The 19098-nt window shown below is 64.8% G+C and overlaps 2 protein-coding genes and 1 non-coding gene across 4 annotated transcripts; 2 read left to right on the top strand and 1 right to left on the bottom strand.

Annotated features, from left to right (window-relative positions):
* The first annotated feature begins 228 nt into the window (after positions 1 to 228).
* Positions 229 to 10471, top strand: PATL1 (PAT1 homolog 1, processing body mRNA decay factor). Of its 2 annotated transcripts, none has more exons than XM_052810568.1 (19): positions 229 to 363; positions 754 to 865; positions 996 to 1207; positions 1286 to 1360; positions 2093 to 2287; positions 2386 to 2487; positions 2858 to 2947; positions 3149 to 3360; positions 3433 to 3522; positions 3699 to 3882; positions 5529 to 5652; positions 5838 to 5935; positions 6038 to 6097; positions 6595 to 6743; positions 7401 to 7560; positions 8302 to 8457; positions 9153 to 9244; positions 9924 to 10073; positions 10276 to 10471. In XM_052810568.1, the coding sequence occupies exons 1-19, from the start codon at positions 349 to 351 to the stop codon at positions 10295 to 10297; spliced, it is 2298 nt and encodes a 765-aa protein (XP_052666528.1). In that variant the 5' UTR covers positions 229 to 348; the 3' UTR covers positions 10298 to 10471. The 2 variants fall into 2 exon arrangements, with proteins under 2 accessions (XP_052666528.1, XP_052666527.1); XM_052810567.1 differs by having other exon boundaries at positions 1283 to 1360.
* A 1442-nt stretch (positions 10472 to 11913) lies between these two features.
* Positions 11914 to 18819, top strand: OSBP (oxysterol binding protein). The gene is given in 15 exon segments (XM_052810566.1): positions 11914 to 12163; positions 12165 to 12289; positions 13373 to 13581; positions 14344 to 14591; positions 14697 to 14895; positions 15377 to 15479; positions 15562 to 15616; positions 15772 to 15903; positions 15981 to 16226; positions 16305 to 16425; positions 16590 to 16693; positions 16841 to 16936; positions 17033 to 17214; positions 17367 to 17587; positions 17681 to 18819. Coding segments are annotated over 15 exon segments (2397 nt in total). The 5' UTR covers positions 11914 to 11950; the 3' UTR covers positions 17824 to 18819.
* A 153-nt stretch (positions 18820 to 18972) lies between these two features.
* TRNAK-UUU (transfer RNA lysine (anticodon UUU)) lies at positions 18973 to 19045 on the bottom strand. Its single transcript has one exon. It is a non-coding gene; the product is annotated as a tRNA-Lys (tRNA).
* Between the last annotated feature and the right edge of the window lie 53 nt (positions 19046 to 19098).

The raw sequence follows: 19098 nt of genomic DNA, 5'->3' as shown, positions 1-19098 counted from the left end.
TGCGTGCAACGGCGCTCGTCAGTCTGTGCCGACCCGTGTAACGCCGCACACGCCCCCGTGGGAGAAAAGGGGCCGCTGCCCCTTTAAGAACACCCCGAGGGCGCCGCGGCGCCTTTAAGGTTAAAAAGAAGGCGGGGGGACAACCTCAGACCACGCCCCCCCCCGGGCCCCACCCTACCCGGACTCCTTTACCGCCGCGCATGCGCTCCTTTACCCCGGCCGGCGGAGGGGAGGGGAGGGAGGGGGCGCGGGTGACGTCATGCGCGTGCGCCCGCGGCGGCGCATGCGCAGCGGGGCCCGGGGGCCGGAGCGGGCCGCGCGCGGGCGGTGGGCGCCGCCGCCGCCGCCATGTTCCGGTATCAGGTGAGTGAAGGGAGGAGGGGGGGGGGCCCGGCGGGACGGGGTGGGGAGGGGGGTGCGCCGGGCCGGGAACCGGCCCGGCGCACCCCCCCCCCCACCCCGTCCCGCCGGGCCCCCCCCCCCCGGGAGTGTTCCGGTAGAGCGGGAGGCCGCAGGGCCTGTGGGAGAACCGGAGCTGTGGCGGCGGGGGGGGGGTCTGTGGAGAAGGAGGGAGTGTGCCGTATCCCCGGTGCTGGGGAGGTCGGTGTGGCTCACGGAGTTGCGGGGAGCGGGGGGGAATTACCGGGGAGGTATAACGGGCTGGGGAACGGAGGAGGAGGAGGGGGGGGGGGGGGGGGCTTCCGGGAGACCGGTGCTGACCCCCCCCCCCCCCGGCCACCTCGCTCTCCCCAGTCCTTGGAGGACTGTCCGCTGGATGAGGATGAAGACGCGTTCCAGGCCCTGGGGGAGGAAGATGAAGATATCGACCAGTTCAACGATGACACCTTCGGAGCCGGGGCTGTCGGTAAGCGCTCGCGTACCCCGCTGCGAGACACCCCCCCTCACCCCCCCCCATAACCCTCAGGACTGTGCCCTCACCCCCCGCCTTCCCTCCCCCCCCCCCGAACGCGTCCCTCACCGCGGGTCCCTCGCAGACGATGACTGGCAGGAGGCACACGAGCGACTGGCGGAACTGGAGGACAAACCGGTGGCTGCCAGGGAACAGGATGGACCCGGCGGAGAGGAGACGGATCTGCTGGGCGAGTCCGAGGACACGCTGGCGGAGCGGCTGACCAGGCTGGTCATCGATAGCGAGCTGGAGGATCCCGCCATTATGCAGGCTGTGCAGACCAGGGTCCCCGCGCAGGTGGGAGCGGGGTTTGGGTGGATGAAGGGCTGATGGGCCCGGTATTGCCGTGCTGACTCCCTGTCTGTTTTCCAGCAGCCTGGAGGGCTGAACTCCAGCATCTGGGACAGCTCGGCCGTCCTGCGGCGCATCCGGGGACCGCTTCTAACTCAGGTACGGTACCGGGGTGCGGGTGACGCCCCAAACCCCCATGGCAGGGAGCTGGACGCTGCGGGGTGAGATGTGCTGTACTCCAGATCAGCCTGGCACAGCGGGGTGTTCTGCTTGCCTCTGGCTGCGTCTGGGTGGCCACGGTTTGGCTCATTTGTAGACCCTCTTAGACTATCACCCCTTGTTCCCCCTGCGGAGGCTGGAGAGCCAGACTGGGGGGGATTATCACTGATACATGGTCCCTGGTGATGTCTGAGAGATGTCGGCGCTCCCGTCAGGGTTTGGGAATGTCGGTGCCTCAAGGCGGAGGATTTTTTTTTTTGTTGCGGTTTAATTAAGAGTCAGGCTTTTAAGCGCAAGCAGAGCGTGCTGTGCGGCCAGCCCTCTCCCAGCTCTGCAGGGCTGACGAGAGTTGGGAACCGAGCGTGTGCACGTAGCCTGTGCAGTGGCGATGCAAAGCGTTCTCACCCCGCGCTCAGGCAGCGCTGTCACCACAAACGGGTGTCTTGGCAAGTGACGTGGGCTCGGTGGGGCAGGCCCTGGGGGTCCCCAGGAACTCCCACCGTCGTGTGGGGCTCCCAGGGAAGTGCAGCGGGATGCGGAGGAGACCTGGTAGGAGGAAGGATGTGGCCGTTGCATCCTGGGGACATCCCTGGGGGACACAGTGCCAGTCCTCCCCGTCCCAGTCAGTGACTGTTATCCTGGGGGGAGCTTGCTCTCCCCTTCCGCTTGCAGGAGATGCCGTCGGTGTCCGTGCTGGACTATGCTCTGCCTCAGAGACCCCCGCAAGCTCGAGAGGAAGAGCGGGACCCCTCTGAGCGGGCGCTGCCCCGGCGTTCATCGTCCCCTGTCATTGGGAGCCCCCCTGTCCGGGCTGTCCCCATCGGCACCCCTCCCAAGCAGGCTGCCGTGCCCAATTTCAACCAGCAGGTACCTCCCCCCCGCCCCGCTCGCTGCCCACGGCTCAGAGGGCACAGGCTGGTCCCCGGGGAGCTGACAGGGTGACTGTGCTGCTTCCCTCCTCCTAGATCCTGTGTCCGAAGCCTGTCCACATCCGAGCTACCATGCAGCAGCGCTACCCCGCTCCCTACGGCGAGAGGATGTCCCCCAACCAGCTCTGCAACGTACCGGTACCCAGCCCCCTTTGCACCCCTCCTTACTGGCACTGCCTTCAAGCGCCCCGGCACTGGGAGCTCTTCCAGCCTTCCCAGAACCTCCCCTGACACCCAGTTCCCTTCCTCCCGCCTGCAACTCCGGGTCCTGATGGTGCTGGACCCATCGCGCTCACACACAGCCAGCTGGCTGCTCATCTCTAGTTCCACAGTTCAGACCATCTGCCTCGTCCTCCCGGGTCAGCCCTGCTCCTGGGAGCCTGGCCTGGCTCCCAGCCTGCCCACGGCATCCTTCCTGGGGCTTCGTCTTGCGCCGTCACCCACCTCTGCCCACCATCGGCTGTGCCACGGCTGTGACCAGGGTGCCTCTTCCCTTCTCTTTCCCCAGAATTCCTCCCTCTTGGGCCACCCGTTCCCCCACAGCGTCTCTCCCGTCCTCACCCACCTGCAGAGAGCGCAGCTGCTGGGAGGAGCCCAGGTAAAGCCCCCTTCACTCCCTTCCTGCGCTTTCCTGGCCCCCATCACGGGCAGGGTCCCGCATTTCTCTGCATGGCTGCGGGAGCTGGCTCTACATGGCTCTTTCTGGCCGTGCCAGACGCAGCGGCCCTGTCTGGGCCTTTCCCTTTGCCCCCAAATCTCCCCCCCCGGCTGACTCTGGGTGCCTTCTCTGCTCTGCCAGGCCGGCCGAATGTCCCCCAGCCAGTTTGCCCGGGTCTCTGGCCTGGTCGGGAGCCCTCTTCCCTCCGTCAATCCCAAGTTGCTCCAGGGCAGAGTCGGGCAGATGATGTCTCCGGCCAGCGGGTTTCGTGCCTTCTTCGGGGCTCCCCCCGCTCCACCTCCCTCGCAGCCGCAGCACCCACCGGGCCCTGGATCCCACCTGCAGAGCCTGAGGTAGGTGCCATCCTTCTCCCGGCTGCCTGCCCGCTCTCTGCGGCCACCTCTGAGACTTCCCGCTCTCCCCAGGCCACAGCCCCAGATGTTCCGACCGGACACGACCCATCTGCACCCCCAGCATCGCCGGCTCCTGCACCAGCGACAGCAGCAGAACCGAAAGTAAGTGCTGGCCCTGTGCCAGTGCCGGGAGAGGAGGCTGCCTGGCGCCGTGGAGGGGGGTTGCATTGCCCCTCCGCCGCGGGGGGGTTGTGCTGCCGGGGCTAGCCTGTGCACCGCTCTCTGTCCCTTCCTGTAGCTCCTGTGTGCTCACGGGTGCCCTTCTTGCCTCCTGCCAGCCAGCACCGGAGCCTCAATGGCTCGGTGGGGGACCGAGGGGGCCACCGGAGCAGCCACCAGGAGCAGATGCGCAAAGACCCCTACGCCAACCTCATGCTGCAGCGGGAGAAGGACTGGGTGTCCAAGATCCAGATGATGCAGCTGCAGAGCACTGATCCCTACCTGGATGACTATTACTACCAGGTACCGGGGAGGGGGGAAGCGCCCAGCCTGCTCCGTTGCGTGTCCCACGCCTGTGGCTGCTGGCAGGGCAGCTCTTTAATGGGACCGGTGTCTTCCCGGCGCAGCCTCTGTGCCGAGGGGCGTTGGGTGGGAAGGGGATGCCAGTGCCGAGAGTGATGCAGCGGAGGCAGCGTTTCTAGATCCAGTTGCGGGGAACGTGCCAGAGGAGGAAGGCAGAGGGACGGGGTGGGGTGAGCATCCCCAGCAAGGAAAGCGAAGGGGGGCAGCAGCAAGGGAAGAACTGCCTTCCTGTTCTTGGGTGAGATCTCCAGGGGTGACGAGATGTTGGGGGATGCTGGCAGCATGGATTCGGAGGGTGCAGCGGAAGGCCCAAGATGATCACAAGAGAGCAGCTCCTCTACATCAGAAGCTGCATGTGACTGTGGCAGAATAAAACACCCAGAATGGGAGACGGGGAAGCCGCTAAATGGAAAATGCAGGAGAGCGCCCTGGGCAGGGAATGGCTGCATAAGGAGGACTCTAGTCTGACGGGGGTGGTGGTGAAGCCCATGGGGTCCAAAGAATGAGGCAGAGAAGGTGGATGGGGACAGTCTGCTCCTGCTCTTTTCCAGTTCAAGAATAGGGAGCACCAGCCAGATTTGGAGCAAACGAAGCAAGGTGATGGCTGAGCTCTTGCCGACAGTGGTAGATGCTCAAAGTTCAGCTGGGTTTGAGGTTACACAGGGCAACTTCAGGCAGGGGAAATCTGCGGAGGGCTTCAAGCTATGTAGGACACCTGACTTGGGAGATTGAACGGGGCTTGTGGGGTGGCTGGGAGTGTATCCGAGGCAGGCGTCAGCTGTGCGGGAGGTTTGGCCCCTATCTTCATGAAGGGGGTGCAGAGGAGCCAGCCGCACACCCAGAAAGATCCTGGAGCAGTCGGTGCAGCTGCAAGCGCAGGGCAGAGCAGAGAGGGCAGTCACCGGTGTGGTGAAATGGGTCAGAGCGGTCCAGTTGTCCTCTGCCGGTGGCCAGGGGCGCGGTGGGAGCGGGGATGAGCGCTTGCTGCGGGTTGTCCGGGCTCTGGTGGGAGCTGGTCCGTCTGCTCCGGGGCCGTTGGGAGGCATTGCACTGACAGAGGTTTTCCGGGAGCTGTGAGTGAGCTGATCCCCAGTAAAGGAGAGGAACTGGTGCGACCGCAACCGGGACACGAGTCAACAAAGCTGTGCCGTTGCGAAAGAGGTGAATGTTGGCCAGGGCGGATGGCAAGAGCGCGTGAGTGCTGGTGTGGGAGGCCCCAGCCACGTGCTGCCCAGCCTGGGCATGGTGCTAACAGAACAAGGCAAGGCAGGCTAACTGGAGTGCGCTGGGAAGGACTGGGAGCTGGGAACCTCCAGGGAGACCAGATTTGTCGTTGTTTGTATTGAGAAAGAGAGGGCTGAGGAGGAACCTTGATCTCTGTAATCTCGAGGGATGACAGACAGGAGGATGCAGTCATCCGCTCGTGTACTGGGGGAAGAACAGTGGTTTAAAACGTTGCTGTTGATGTTGGGAAAACCAGTAAGTGATGGGCGAGGGATGGAGCACAGGCCGGGGAGAGGCAGGTGTTGCATCAGTTCTTGCCAGCTGTTTTTCGGAGGCCTCAAACTCTCCTTTCCCTGCCTCAGAATTACTTCCAGAAGCTGGAGAAGTTAGCAGCAGCGGAGGAAGTCCACGGTGATGGTCCCAAGAAGGAACGCACTAAACTCATCACACCTCAGGTGGCTAAGCTGGAGCACACCTACAAGCCAGGTAAGCGTTCCTTCCTCTATGCGGCCCAGACCTCTGCGGGTGAAGGGGGGTGGTGGTTCATTCTGGGCCAGGACAGGAGTTTGGAGGTAGCCACAGGGCTACTTTTGGGCCAGAGATAAAGGCAGGTGAGGTGGGGTCAGGCCCGGACTGACTCCCTTTGCTTCCCTTCTCCCCTCTTCCTGCAGTGCAGTTCGAGGGCTCGCTGGGGAAGCTCACCGTCTCCAGCGTGAACAACCCCCGGAAGATGATCGACGCGGTGGTAACCTCCCGCAGTGAAGATGACGTGAGTTCTGGGCCTGCTTCCCCTCTGACACAGCTCTGCAGCTGGCACTCAGGCCAGCGCGGGAGCTGCCCGCGGCCCTGACTCGCTGTCCTTCCCCGGCAGGAGACGAAGGAGAAGCAGGTTCGAGACAAGAGGCGCCAGACCCTTGTCACAATCGAGAAGGTGAGTTCGAGGGGGACTCGGAGATCTGTGGTGGGGCACGAGGTAGGCTGGGGCAAAGGAGGGACCAGGGAGACCATGGCACGGTACCAATGAACTCCTCTGGACATCCAGGTTGCCGGAGAAGGGGGGGCCCTGGAGCGGAAAGGCTGGAGCCAGGTACCAGCCGTGCCTTCACCCTGCCCCAAAACAGCCTGGATGGGCTTTGCAGGGTCTTTTACTGACTCACAGCTGCAAGGCAGTAACGCCTCAGCTCTCTGCAGCCACTGTGCAAGAGGATGGATGCTGGCGGGTCGCAGGGTCCCTGCCCAAACTGCTCTCACGCTGGGTCTGAAGGAGGCTTTGTTGACGTGGTCTGGGCCAGAATATGCTGTTCCTGTAGCAGCAAAGGAGACGGGAGGGCCCTGGCTGGGGGGCACATCCTGGATCTCTGTGGAGCAGGGCTAGCGGATCCCGTCGCAGATCCCTGTGCCCTGCTGTGATTGCTGTCTCTCCCGCAGACATACAGCCTCCTCCTGGACGTGGAGGACTATGAGAGACGCTACCTCCTGAGCCTGGAAGGCGAGCGGCCGGCCCTGATGGGCGAGAGAAAGCAGAAGATCTGTGATATGTATGACAATCTGAGGGGGAAGGCGCCCGGACAGGAGAGGTAAGCAGAGGTGGTGTCTGCGACTCAGTCACTGTCAGGAGCTCAGAGAGTCCGTGGGCACTTACAGCTGCTGAAACTGGCTTTCCAGAGACCTGTTTCCTGAAGAAGACTCAGGCTGACTCTTCCAGGGGTGTGTTGGGAACTAGGGGCTGAAATAACTTTTTTTTTTTTTTTTTTTTTTTGCTATTTTCCCCATGCAATTGTTTGCTGTGGTTATGATCCTATAACAACTTCCATCCTTGCAGCTCGGGTGCTGCAAATAGTGCCTGTCTGCATGCTTGTTGGGTGTCTGTCTGCCCTGAGCTCTGTGTCCTGGCACATCTCTGGGTGCCTGTTTTTAAGTCTGTCACCTTTTGCCTGACCTGCAGCCTCAGCAACAGATGGGCAAGGAAGGACACAGGGTCTCGGTGGCTCCTTCTCTGCTGCCCCGCAGGGAACCAAGCCTTGTCCTCCTGCCCAGCCCATCAGACAGGCAGAGGTTAGGGTTAGGGGTGTCGCTCCTGCGTTATTTTTCCCTCTCCAGGGATGTTTTTTGAGGCGGGTGTGTTTTCTGCCTGGTGCCAGTGCAGGGCCGGCTGTGGGGTACCCATGGGAACGCTTGGCGTTCCCTGGGACGCTCCCTGCTGAGGTTCAGCACCTTTCTCCTCTCCTTGGCAGGCCGAGCGATGACCACTTCATGCAGATCATGTGCATCCGGAAAGGGAAGCGCCTCGTAGCCCGGATCCTCCCCTTCTTGTCACCCGAGCAAGCAGCCGACGTACTCATGGCGACGGCCAGGAACCTGCCCTTCCTCATCAAGAAGGATGCTCAGGATGAGGTGAGGTTCCAGGGGCTGGGAGGATTCCCCTCACTTGCTGTGAGCAGGGGGTTCGGCGTGGGATCTGGAGCTGGATCTCCTCCCCTTCACGGGGGAAGATGGCAAACGGCATTGTGTGTCTTAAGGACGGTCATTTCTGCCTCTCCTGGGAGACTGCCAGAGGCCTGGGGAGGTTGCAGGAGCCGTGAGCTCCTGGCAGGGCCCGTCTCCCATGCCTGCCGGCTGGCACGGCATGTCCCAGCGCCACCGAGAAGGAAGCGAGGAGGGTTTCTGATAAATGGTGCCTTTGTTTAACAAACCTAGCTTTTGGCTGAACGCTTGTCTAAAGGGCTGCATCTCTGACTCATCGGGTGACAACAGGAGACTCCATCTTCCAGAGATGGAGAGCAGAGGCCAGCATCTTCCAAGGGACGTGCTCTCAGCTGTCCTTTGCAATCTTTTTTATATAGGGAACAGAAATACAGGCAACTGCGGAATAAATCTGAGCTTGTTTTGAGAAAGAGGACAATTTAAGAAGGAAAAAGACTTGCTTGAATTCAAAGCGGGCCTGTGCCGATGTGGGGGAATGCTGTTAGCAAGTCCCACGCTGAGCGTGTGAGGGGGCCTGAACGCGGAGGTGCTGCTGGTGTCTGTGTAGCTGCGAGGCAGCGTCTTGTCGGGGTCCGTGAGGCCCCAGAGCGGCCAGCCGGCCACGAGAAAGCACGTCTCCCTGCTGTCACAGTTCCGCTCCTCTCTCCGCAGGTGCTGCCCTGCCTGTTGAGGCCCTTCTCGCACGTTCTCTACCACCTTCCCTTGGGGACGGTCACCAGCCTTGTGCAGCAGCTAACGAACCTACCTCAGAGCGCGACCGCGCCAGCGCCCACCAACCTGCACCTCACTGCTGTGCTCCAAAACAAGGTGCTCCTCTCTCCCTCGCTCTGCTCCCCGGGGCAGGTGGGCCCATCTCATCCCTCCCGTCCCGGCAGGTCCTGATATCTCCCCATAGTTGGGAAACTTGAGTTCCCCAGCAGCTTTCCGGCACTGGATGGCAGAGCTGGATGCAGCCGTGGTGCCGGAACGGCACAGGAGCCACAGGCTGCCAGCCCCTGGCGTTCTTCCCTTCCCTTGCTGATTAACGAGGGTGTCTGGCAGATTAATCAGCCGTTTGAGCTGGCCTGGGACTCCGCTGCAGCCTGACAGTCGGCTCCCTTGTCTGTCCCGCCGGGCTGCGGACTCCTGCCCTGAAATCTGTGGGTTCGTGAAGATGTCCCTCCGAGCTGGGCAAGGAGCAGTCTGTCGCTCACGCAGCCATCCACAATGCCTGCTGTGACTCAGGCCCATAAACAGCCTCCTCTTCCTCCTCCTCCTCCTCCTACTTGGGGGCCTGCAAAGGCAGCTGGGGATCCTCCTGCTTGTGCCACCATCTCCAGGAGGATTGGGAGGTGGAGGTGATTTCTCAGACCTGCCCAAAAAAATGCTCAGAGGGGAGGAGTGGGGGGAGAAAAGCTTGCCCTGCCCTGCCTGTCCGCTGCCGCAGGTATTTCCTCATGAGGTTGGGAGGCCGGCGATGGCTTGTGACAGCACCAGCAGGACATCTCCCTTTCTCCCCACAGTTTGGCCTGTCCCTGCTGTTCTTGGTCTTGAGCCGCGGGGAGGAACTGCAGAGCTCGGACACGAACACGGAGCTAATGCAGGACAACCAGTGGTGAGTGCCCATCCTCGGCTGCGCCTCGGGCTGGGGGGCGGAAGGCGGCGATGCCTTCGGGGTCGGACGCTACGCCGTGCAAGGTCCGAGGGACTCGGACGTAGAGTTGATGAAGGAGGTTTAATTGCGGTCTCTGGGCAGCAGCGCTGGAAACAGCCACGGTGCTGAAGGAAAGGCAGGCCCGAGGCAGAACGCGATAGATATGGCTTGGGACGTGCCGGGATCAGTCCCTCAGAGGTGCAGGGAAACTGTCACCTCAGCCGAGCCGCTGGAACACTTTTAGCCTGAGCAGATCCGAGATTGCCGAGTCTCGCTTAGCCCGAGGCGTGCGATACGGCGTTACCGCTCTTCCCGCAAGCTCCTGCGTGGCACGTCGCCGCGTTACGAGTCCCTGGGGGAGAAGGCCGTCGTCGGTGGGAGGCCAGGCCCCGCGGAGCAGCCAGGGTGTCTCGGTGCGGGGGGTTCGGTGAGGCTGTCGAGCACAGGCAGGACCCTTTTCCGCAGGGAGGCCGGTGTTTGAGGACACGGCACAGCCTCCCGTTTGGTTCCAGTGCCAAAATGCTGTGAGGTGTGCGTAGCCAGGGGCACCCCGGTCCCCTGAGGGGAGTTGGAGAACGCCCAGCTCCCGGAGCACCCAACGGCTCTCACTCCTCCTTTCTCCTGTGCGGCTCTCCGGCAGGACGGAGCTGATGCTCATGGCAACCCGGGAGCTCCTGCGGATCCCTCAGGCGGCCTTGGCCAAGCCGGTGTCCACCCCCTCGAACCTGATCTCCCTCTTCTCTCGCTACGTCGACCAGCAGAAGCTGAACCTGCTGGAGACGAAATTGCAGTAAGCGTCAAGCCCTCTTCTCCCACGCGAGGAGGCGGGGGACACACACACCAGAAAAGGGGTGAAACCAGAGGCGAAGGGGGGTGGGATCGGTGTGGGGCGGAGGGTGAAGCCTCCCCTAAGAAGGGCCCTGACGGAGCAGCCTGGGGTGAGGGGAGTCGCTGACTCCTCTGACCCCTCCGCCGTTGTTTCCCGGTACCAGCTTAGTGCACGGGATCCGGTAGGAAATCTCCGCGGCTCCTCGCCACCGCCGTCGGCATACCCCCCCGCGGTGTTCCAGAGGATGGATGGAGGGCAGGCGGCTTCCCCACACACCCCCCCCCCCCAACCCTGGGCCTGGCAGGACGGTGTCCCCCACCCCACAACCCTGGCTGGGGGGCAGAGAAGGGGGGGGGGGGGGGTGTTGGCTGCTCCCCACCCTCCCCCACGAAGTGCTGCGTCTCCCTGCTGCGCCCAAACCCCCCCCGACCCCCCTCTGCTCTCCCCCCCCGGCCCCCCCCAAAACAGCTGCTGCTTCTCCCCACACACACTACGGGAAGAGGGGGGGGCTGTAGGGCTGGGAGAAGCCCCCCCCCACCCATCCGTGGGGTGATGACTTTGCCCCCTCCTCCTTCCCCCAGCTCCCCCCATCCAGCCCCGAGGTCTGATCCCTGCCCTTCCCCGCCGGCGCACACGCGTGTGAGCGCACGCGCCTCTTTTTTGCACACACACTTGCCTTGTCTTCCCGAGAGTCGGCTCCTTCCCTCGTCCCTGGGGGGCTGGAGTGGGGGGGGTGGTATTCCACACGCACCCCCCCCCCACCTGCCCCCAGCCCCAGGATTCTGCTCTTCTGCTCCTCGGGAATGTTGGGGGGAGCGGTTTAATTTTACCCCTTTTTTTTTTTTTTTTTTTTTGCTTTTAAAAAGAAAACAAAGAGATTTGCACATGTAGGTATTTTACAACCAGTAACACCACCCCACCCCCAGCATTAACCAGCCCCCCACCCCTCGGCTGCTTCCCGCCCCCCCCCACCTTCTCCCTCTGACTGATCAAGTGGAAAGTTCATTTATTATTATTATTTTTTCTTTTTTTTTTTCTTTGTGCTTTTCCCCCCACCCCTTCCCTCCCCCGCTGAGTTTTTGGTTCCGGTTAATGAGAATAAAATTTCTAAATTTACATTTTTATAGGGTATTGTAAATAAAGATGAATTGTATACTGCCGGGAGCGTGGCCTCTCCTTCTCTGAGCCGGGGGGAGCCCGGGGACAGCCCGTTCCCCCCCCCCCCCCCCGCCGGTAACACCCCCCCGGGCTGGGCCTTCCCGGGAGGGGGCGGAGCTAACGGGCAGCCCTGCCGTAATGGCCGGTTCTCCGGGGGGGGGGCCACACCTCGTTCCCCCCCCCCCCCCCCACCCGTCCAGCCCCAACCGGAGGTCTTGAGGCGGTGGAGCGGTGCCCCCCCCCCCGCCCCCGCTCGGTCAAAGGTCAGAGGTCACCGCCACCCCCGGTGACAGGCTAATGTCTCGGCCAATGGCGGCGCGAGGGCCCGCCCACCCCTCCCGCGGTGACTGGGTGGCGGGATGAGTCACCGCGGCGCGGCACCGCCCAGCCGGGAGGCGTCCTGACGTCACGACGCGCGGATCCTCTTTCTTCCCTTTATTGGCCGCGCCGCGGAAACAGACGGGCGAGAGGACCAGTGAGAAAGCGACGGAGCCGCGCAGCCTGACGGCCTTCGGCGCAAGCGCGCCAGAAGCCAATAAGAGCGCGGGTACCGCCCCGCGCGGGCGGCGGCACCAATCCGCCCGTTGGGGCGGTGCGCGCGGGGGCCGCCGCCGCCAATAGGGCGCGGCCGAGGGCGGGGCGAGTGACGGCAGCGCGGCGGGGAGGCGGCGGCGGCGGCGATGGCGGAGCTGCGCGCAGCGGCCGCGGGCCCCGGCCCGGTGGCGGCAGCGGCGGCGGCGGTAGCGGCAGCGCTGCCAGGCCCCATGGCTCTGCCCGCTGCTCCCGGTGCTGCCCCGGCCCTGCCTTCACCGGCGGCGGGTGGTGGGGCGGGTCCAGGCCCGGGGGCGGGCGCAGCGGCGGCGGCGGCGGCGGGGGGCGGCGGCGGCGGCGGTTTCCGGGGCGGGAGGCGCCGGGTCCGGTTCGGCCCGTGAGGGCTGGCTCTTCAAGTGGACCAACTACATCAAGGGCTACCAGCGCCGCTGGTTCGTGCTCAGTAACGGCCTCCTCAGCTACTACCGGTACGTACCGGGGACACCCCCCCCCCCCATCCACCCCCGGGCCCGTCCCGCGGCCCCTCGCCCCCTCTCTGCCCCGCGGAGTTCCCCCGCGACCTTGGGGCCCGGCCGGTTCTCCCCCACCGCAAAGCCGCGGGGTGGTGTTTATGTGTGTCGCCCCTACCCCACCCCGAACCGGTCAGGTGTCGGTGTTGCCCGCCGTTCCCCGCGGTTCCCCGCGGTTCCCCGGTGCCAGCTGGGGCGGGGAAGGGTTGTCATCTCCCTGTCGGGGCCCCGGGGCTATTTGGGGCGGGGAGGGGGGGGGTCGCCTGTCTGGCTGCCCACCCCCGTAGCTCCTTCCCCCGGCCGCTGGATCTCGGTGTTCCTCCGAGCAGCCTTTCCCCGGGGGGGCACCGAGAGCCGTTCCCCCCGCGGGTCTGCTCCGGGTGGGAGTCAGGCGGGGGGGGAGAGCAGCGTTACCAGCCCCCTCCCCGCTGTACACCCGCTTAGTCCCCAAGGGGACACCTGAGCCCGGTTGGGGGGGCCCTGTCCCTCCCCGGTTCTCCATTATTGATGGGGGAACCGGAGCCTGCAGGCAGCTGCCAGCTCGAGTTACAGCCCCGCGGGTGGGGGGAGGCCCGGGCCGGGCTGGGGGTGTCCCAGGCGTCTGTCACCGTCCGGCAGGCCCGGGCCCGGTGACGTGGAAGGGGTGTGCCAGGCTGGCACGGCTTCGCGCCACGCCGGGGACTTTGCCGCCGCGTCGGGATGCGGGAAGCACCGAGGGAAGTGCGGTGGTCCCCGAGGTCGCTCCTGGGGGCTGGGGGCTGCAGACCCCTCCCCACGCTCTTCCCCCAAAGCGGCGTTGCCAGCCTTGGCCCCGTTCCGGCGCTGGCGGTGAAACCCCATGCCGGCTGCGTGCCTGCCCAGCCGGCTTGGCAAAACAGCCGGGGGCTGGAGCCGGTGCCCTATTAATAGCCCTGTCTGCGGGCTGGGGAACACCAGGTCCCCTCCGCAGCCCCCCCAAAGACTCGGCCCCCACCCAGGCCGGGCTACGGGTCACCTCCTTCCTCCAGCCCCTTCACCGCACCCCGTCCCGCTCCATCCCAGGTCCAAGGCAGAGATGCGGCACACCTGCCGCGGCACCATCAACCTGGCCACGGCCAACATCACCGTGGAGGACTCCTGCAACTTCATCATCTCCAACGGCGGGGCTCAGACCTACCACCTGAAAGCCAGCTCGGAGGTGGAACGGCAACGCTGGGTCACCGCCTTAGAGCTGGCCAAGGCCAAAGCCGTCAAGATGCTGGAGGAATCAGGTACAGCCCTCGTGCCGGGGTGCCTTCACAGCCCCCGTGTGAGCCGGCATGTGTTCCCCCAGGCCCCCGGAGCCAAGCAGCATGCGTCAGCCCCCTGCTACGCCCACATGGGTCCTGCTTCTTGGGCCTGGGGGCTGTTTTGCCCCTCCACAGAACGTGACCCCACGTTCCCTCCCTGTTGCCAAGCTCCCTTTGCTCGCTGCTAGCGAGCAACCTGCTTTTTCCCGTCCATCTCCCCTGCCCAGTTGGGGTGCTGTGCAGGGACGGCGTCGCAGCACATGGCCCGGGGTGCTGGCAACCGCTCCCCGAGCGGGATTTGGAAGGGGTGGCCGTGTCCGTCCACGTGTGAGCTCGGCAGCTCTGTCCTGCCTGCTGCAGCCGTGCCAGCGCGGAGCCGGCTTTCCTGCTGCCCGGCTCCAGCTTGAGGAGTTGCCAGCAGCCTGGCACACGCTTCCTTGCTAGCGTGACTGCTCGTGCACCAGGAGATCAGCCATCTGCTCCGAGCTGCTGCTCTCTGCCGTGACATCGCCATCCAGGATGCCATGGCGGTGGCTGGGAGCACCCCATGTGCGGCTTCCAGCCCCCAGAGAGTGGGGGGGGGCCTCCTGTGGTGCCCGTCCTGGCAGCCCCACGGTCAGAGCCTGGTGTGGCTCAGAGGGCAGGTGCTCTCACTGCTCCCAGCCCGCAGCTTCCCCTTCTTCCCCGTCTCCTGGGAGGAGAGAGGCCCCACGGGGCCACGCGAACATCCCTTCCTGCTGGCAGATGACTCCGGCGATGAGTCGGTATCGCAGACGGATAAGACGGAGCTGCAGAGCACGCTGCGCACCCTGTCCAGCAAGGTGGAGGATCTGAGCACCTGCAACGACCTGATTGCTAAGCACGGCACGGCCCTGCAGCGCTCCCTCAGCGAGCTGGAGACCCTCCGGCTGCCGGCCGAGAGCACCGAGAAGATCAAGCAGGTGAACGAGCGAGCCACCCTCTTCCGCATCACCTCTAACGCCATGATCAACGTGAGTCCCGCACCCCAGCCCGTGGGGCAGGGCAGGGGGGTCCCGCGGGGGGGTTGACCCCCGGCACGCAGACCTTACGCTTGATGGGGCACCGTTTCCCCGTAGGCCTGCCGGGATTTTCTGATGCTGGCCCAGACCCACAGCAAGAAGTGGCAGAAATCGTTGCAGCACGAACGGGACCAGCGCATCCGGCTGGAGGAGACGCTGGAGCAGCTGGCCAAGCAGCACAACCACCTGGAGAGGGCCTTCCGCGGCGCTACCGTCCTGCCCGCCAGCGCGCCTGGCACCGGCGGCTCCACCAAAGGTACCGCCGGGCTGCCCAGAGCCCCCGTGCCGTGTTCTTGGGGGGGCTGGTTGAGGGGGAGCGAGCGGTGGTGGTGTGAGATGGAGCTGATGGTGCAGGACAGGGATGGGGGAAGCCAACAGCGCTGCACCCAGGGTAACTCCCAGCTGCTTCCAGTCCCTTCCCTGAGCCAGACCCGGCGTCCTTCACGTCGCCAACTCCAAGCAATAGGTCTGTTCCGTCTCTCCCGCGCAGCCGAGCGGCTGCGACACCTACAGTGGGCAACGTGCTGCCCCACCGCGCACGAATCCTGCTCGCTCTGTGCCCGCTCATCCTAAGCCTTGTCTGCCCGCCCCTCAGCGCAGCAGCGGTGGTGTGTGGCCCCTCGCCTGGCTGGTGGTGACAGGGAGGGGGGACCCTCCAGTGCTCCCACTGGGGGAAACTGGGAGGAACCTTGAACTCGCTGCCTCAGCTGCCCTCTTTCCCCCGGCCCCTGCCCCAGATCCGTGCTGCCCTGCAAAAGGAGACCTGAGCGACGAGGATGATGACAACGAGTTCTTTGACGCCCCGGAGATCATCACCTTGCCGGAGAGCATGGGCCACAAGTGAGTGCTGGGGCGTGGGGCTGCCCTCCCGTCCCCCACACCCCGCTCGGGACTGATTCTGCCCCTCTCCTCGCCCCCTCAGGCGCACCGGCAGCAACATCAGTGGCACCAGCAGCGACATCAGCCTAGATGAGCAGGTAGGACGGGGGGCTTTCCGCCGGCATCGTGTGCTGGCTTTTGGAGGAACGGGGCTGGCAGGGGGGTGGCTGCAAGGCAGGGCTGGGCTGGGGGTGCCCCGGTTCTTGCGGCGGGGGTCACAGCGCCGTCGCAGCAGCCCTGATCTCGCCCTTAGTACAAGCACCAGGTAGAGGACACCAAGAAGGAGAAGAGAACCCGTATCCCCTACAAACCGAACTACAGCCTCAACCTCTGGAGCATCATGAAAAACTGCATCGGGAAGGAGTTGTCCAAGATCCCCATGCCGGTGAATGGGGATGCAGCCGGTGGGTGGGCGTGGGGCACCCTGGGAACCCCCCCCTCTTACCTCTCTTTCCCTTCCAGGTGAACTTCAACGAGCCCCTGTCCATGCTGCAGCGTCTGACTGAGGACTTGGAGTACCACGAGCTGCTCGACCGGGCGGCCAAGTGCGAGAGTTCGTTGGAGCAGCTGTGCTACGTGGCCGCCTTCACTGTTTCGTCCTACTCCACCACCGTCTTCCGCACCAGCAAGCCCTTCAACCCCCTCCTGGGGGAGACCTTTGAGCTGGATCGCCTGGAGGAGAACGGCTACCGCTCCCTCTGCGAGCAGGTACCGCCAGCCCCGCTCCTCCGGGACCACCGGCCCGCTCGGGATGGCCGGCTCTGACCTGTCCCCTCTCCTGGCCAGGTGAGCCACCACCCACCGGCCGCTGCCCACCACGCCGACTCCAAGCACGGCTGGACGCTTCGCCAGGAAATCAAAATCACCAGCAAGTTTCGGGGCAAATACCTCTCCATCATGCCTCTGGGTGAGCTCTGCGGCCCTGGACACGTGTGCCGTGCGGGAAGACGCTTGGGGAGGGAGGATATCTGTGCTGCGCGTGGGAGCGAGGCAGGTTTGGGGACCACCCGAGCCTCCGTTGGCCGGGCAGGCTCCAAGGCGATCGTTCCCAGCGCAGCCTTCCTTCCTCAGGTACCATCCACTGCGTCTTCCACTCCTCCGGCAACCACTACACGTGGAAAAAGGTCACGACCACCGTGCACAACATCATCGTGGGGAAGCTCTGGATAGACCAGGTGGGATGAAACCCCAGCGACGGGGCTCACCAGCACCCGTTTGTGCCGGTCCTGTACAGAGACATGGATCCCCCGTGCCTCAGTTTCCCCCGCCACCAGGGAAAGGGCTGTGGGCTGGATCTGACCATCTCCTCCTCCCCTCTGCAGTCGGGTGAAATCGAGATCGTCAATCACAAGACGGGCGACAAGTGCAACCTCAAGTTCGTTCCTTACAGCTACTTCTCACGGGACGTGGCGAGGAAGGTAGGGGCACGGGGAGGCTGGGTGGGCGGCTCGGGACGCACCGGGGTGCTTGTGGCTTTTGAGTGTCCTGATTCAGGCTGTCCCCTGTCCCGGCAGGTCACCGGGGAGGTGACAGACCCCACGGGGAAGGTGCATTTTGTCCTGTTGGGCACCTGGGATGAGAAGATGGACTGCTACAAGGTGACGCTGGGCGCTGGGGACAACGGAGCGGAAGGGCGGCAGAGGGCCCACGAGGCCGAGGACAGCCGGGTGCTGCTGTGGAAGAGGAACCCGCTCCCGTGAGTAGGGGACACGGGACAAAGGTGTCCCAAGAGCTGGGGGGGGGGACCGGGATCGGCTCCGGGGCCCCAGCGAAGAGCAGGGGCACGAGGCTGGGTGCGAAGCCCGCTGGTGCAGGGGGCTTGAGTTCGATCCCCTTTCCCCGGCGTAGGAAGTACGCAGAGAACATGTACTACTTTTCGGAGCTGGCGTTGACGCTCAACGCCCCGGAGAGCGGCACGGCGCCCACGGACAGCCGTCGGCGCCCCGACCAGCGCCTGATGGAGAACGGCCGCTGGGACGAGGCCAACGCCGAGAAACAACGACTGGAGGAGAAGCAACGTATCTCCCGCAAGAGACGCGAAGCCGAGGCCGCCAGGGCCACCGAGGACGGTAAGGAAAGGACGAGTGACCCCTTAACCCGCTCCCTACCTGGCCCCACGGCCCTCACCCCCTCCCTGTGCCCCACCCACCCCCCCACCCCAGGCACCCCCTACGATCCCTACAAGCCGCTGTGGTTCGAGCGCAAGAAGGACCCCGTCACCCAGGAGTTGGCGCACGTCTACAAGGGCGGCTACTGGGAGAGCAAAGAGAAGCAGGACTGGACCTTGTGCCCGGACATTTTCTGAGCCGGCGGGGAGGAGCGGCGGTGAAGGGGAGGAAGGGGGGGGGGGAGCAAAGGCCAGCCGGCTTGCCAGGGGAGCCGCTGTGCCGGGCTGGCACCGCCTGGCGCTTGCCACGGCCTCCCCCAGCCCCCCCGCAATCTGTCTGTCCGTCTGTCTTAACCGCCCGTCTGTCCCCACGCGTCGCCGTCAGCGCCGGCCGCGCTCGCCCGCCGGGATTGCCTTAGCCCATCCAAACTGACCTTGATGCCGCCGGGGTGGGGAGCGGGACCCGCCACGGCCCCCCCCACCCACCCATCCACCCATTTGTGGGTGGGAGGGGGTTCCCCTTCATCCCATACCCGCCCCGGTGCCCCCCCTCCCCGGCGCAGGAGAGACGGTGCCCTGGGCGCAGCCCCCCCGGGGCCGGGGGTCAGCGTGGGCCCCCCGGGAGGGCAGGGGCCGGCTCTGCCCGGGCGGTGGGCGCAGCGGGACGAGCCCGAGGCTGGCCTTGGTCTCTCCCCCCCCCCCTTATGGTGGTTTTTTTTTTTTTTTAATTTCCCCTTCACCCGCCCCCCAGGCATTCGGGTGCTCTTGGGGTGCAAGGGGGACCAGACTCCGCCCCACAGCCTCTTCTATAGGTGTATATTATATATATGTAGAGAGCGACTCGGGGTCCCCTTCTCCCCCTGCCTGCGCCCCCTCCCCAGGATGGGGTGCCCTGTCGCCAGCCTCCCCGGGGTGTCCCCCCCCCTGCCGTGGGGCTCCCCCTCGAGGTGCCTTCCCTGTAGGTTGTTTAGGGCAGGGGGGGAGGTCCTGGGTTTTGGGGGGGGGGTTCTCCTATCCATCTCTGGGGAGCAGCAGGCCCCTGCACCCCCAAACACTACAGGGGCCGGGAGATGCGCTGTGGGGGGAGGCTGCGGGGGTCTCTGCACCCCCAGACCTGAAACGTGGGGGTGTACGATGCCTTTGTTTTTCTCCCTCTCCAGGAAAACAACTAAATTAAAATCTGTGAATGCCCCAGCCTGCTTGTGTCTGCTCTGGGGGGGGGGGTGGGGGGGGCCGGGGGTGGGAGACAACACTGATCCCCGGGGGACCCACTGCTATACCCCCCCCCCCCCGAGGGACCACCCACGCCCCATAGGGGTTCCGCACCCCAAAAAGGGGGGGTGGCAGCGCCCGAACAGGGACTTGAACCCTGGACCCTCAGATTAAAAGTCTGATGCTCTGCCGGCTGAGCTACCCGGGCAGCTCCTGATGGGGGGGGGTGGCGGGGGGGGGCACACGCTCCCCAACCTTCCT

Source organism: Harpia harpyja, chromosome 16 (genome assembly GCF_026419915.1).
Source record: "Harpia harpyja isolate bHarHar1 chromosome 16, bHarHar1 primary haplotype, whole genome shotgun sequence".
Classification (NCBI taxonomy): Eukaryota; Metazoa; Chordata; class Aves; order Accipitriformes; family Accipitridae; genus Harpia; species Harpia harpyja.
This window is presented reverse-complemented; position numbering and strand designations above follow the sequence as displayed.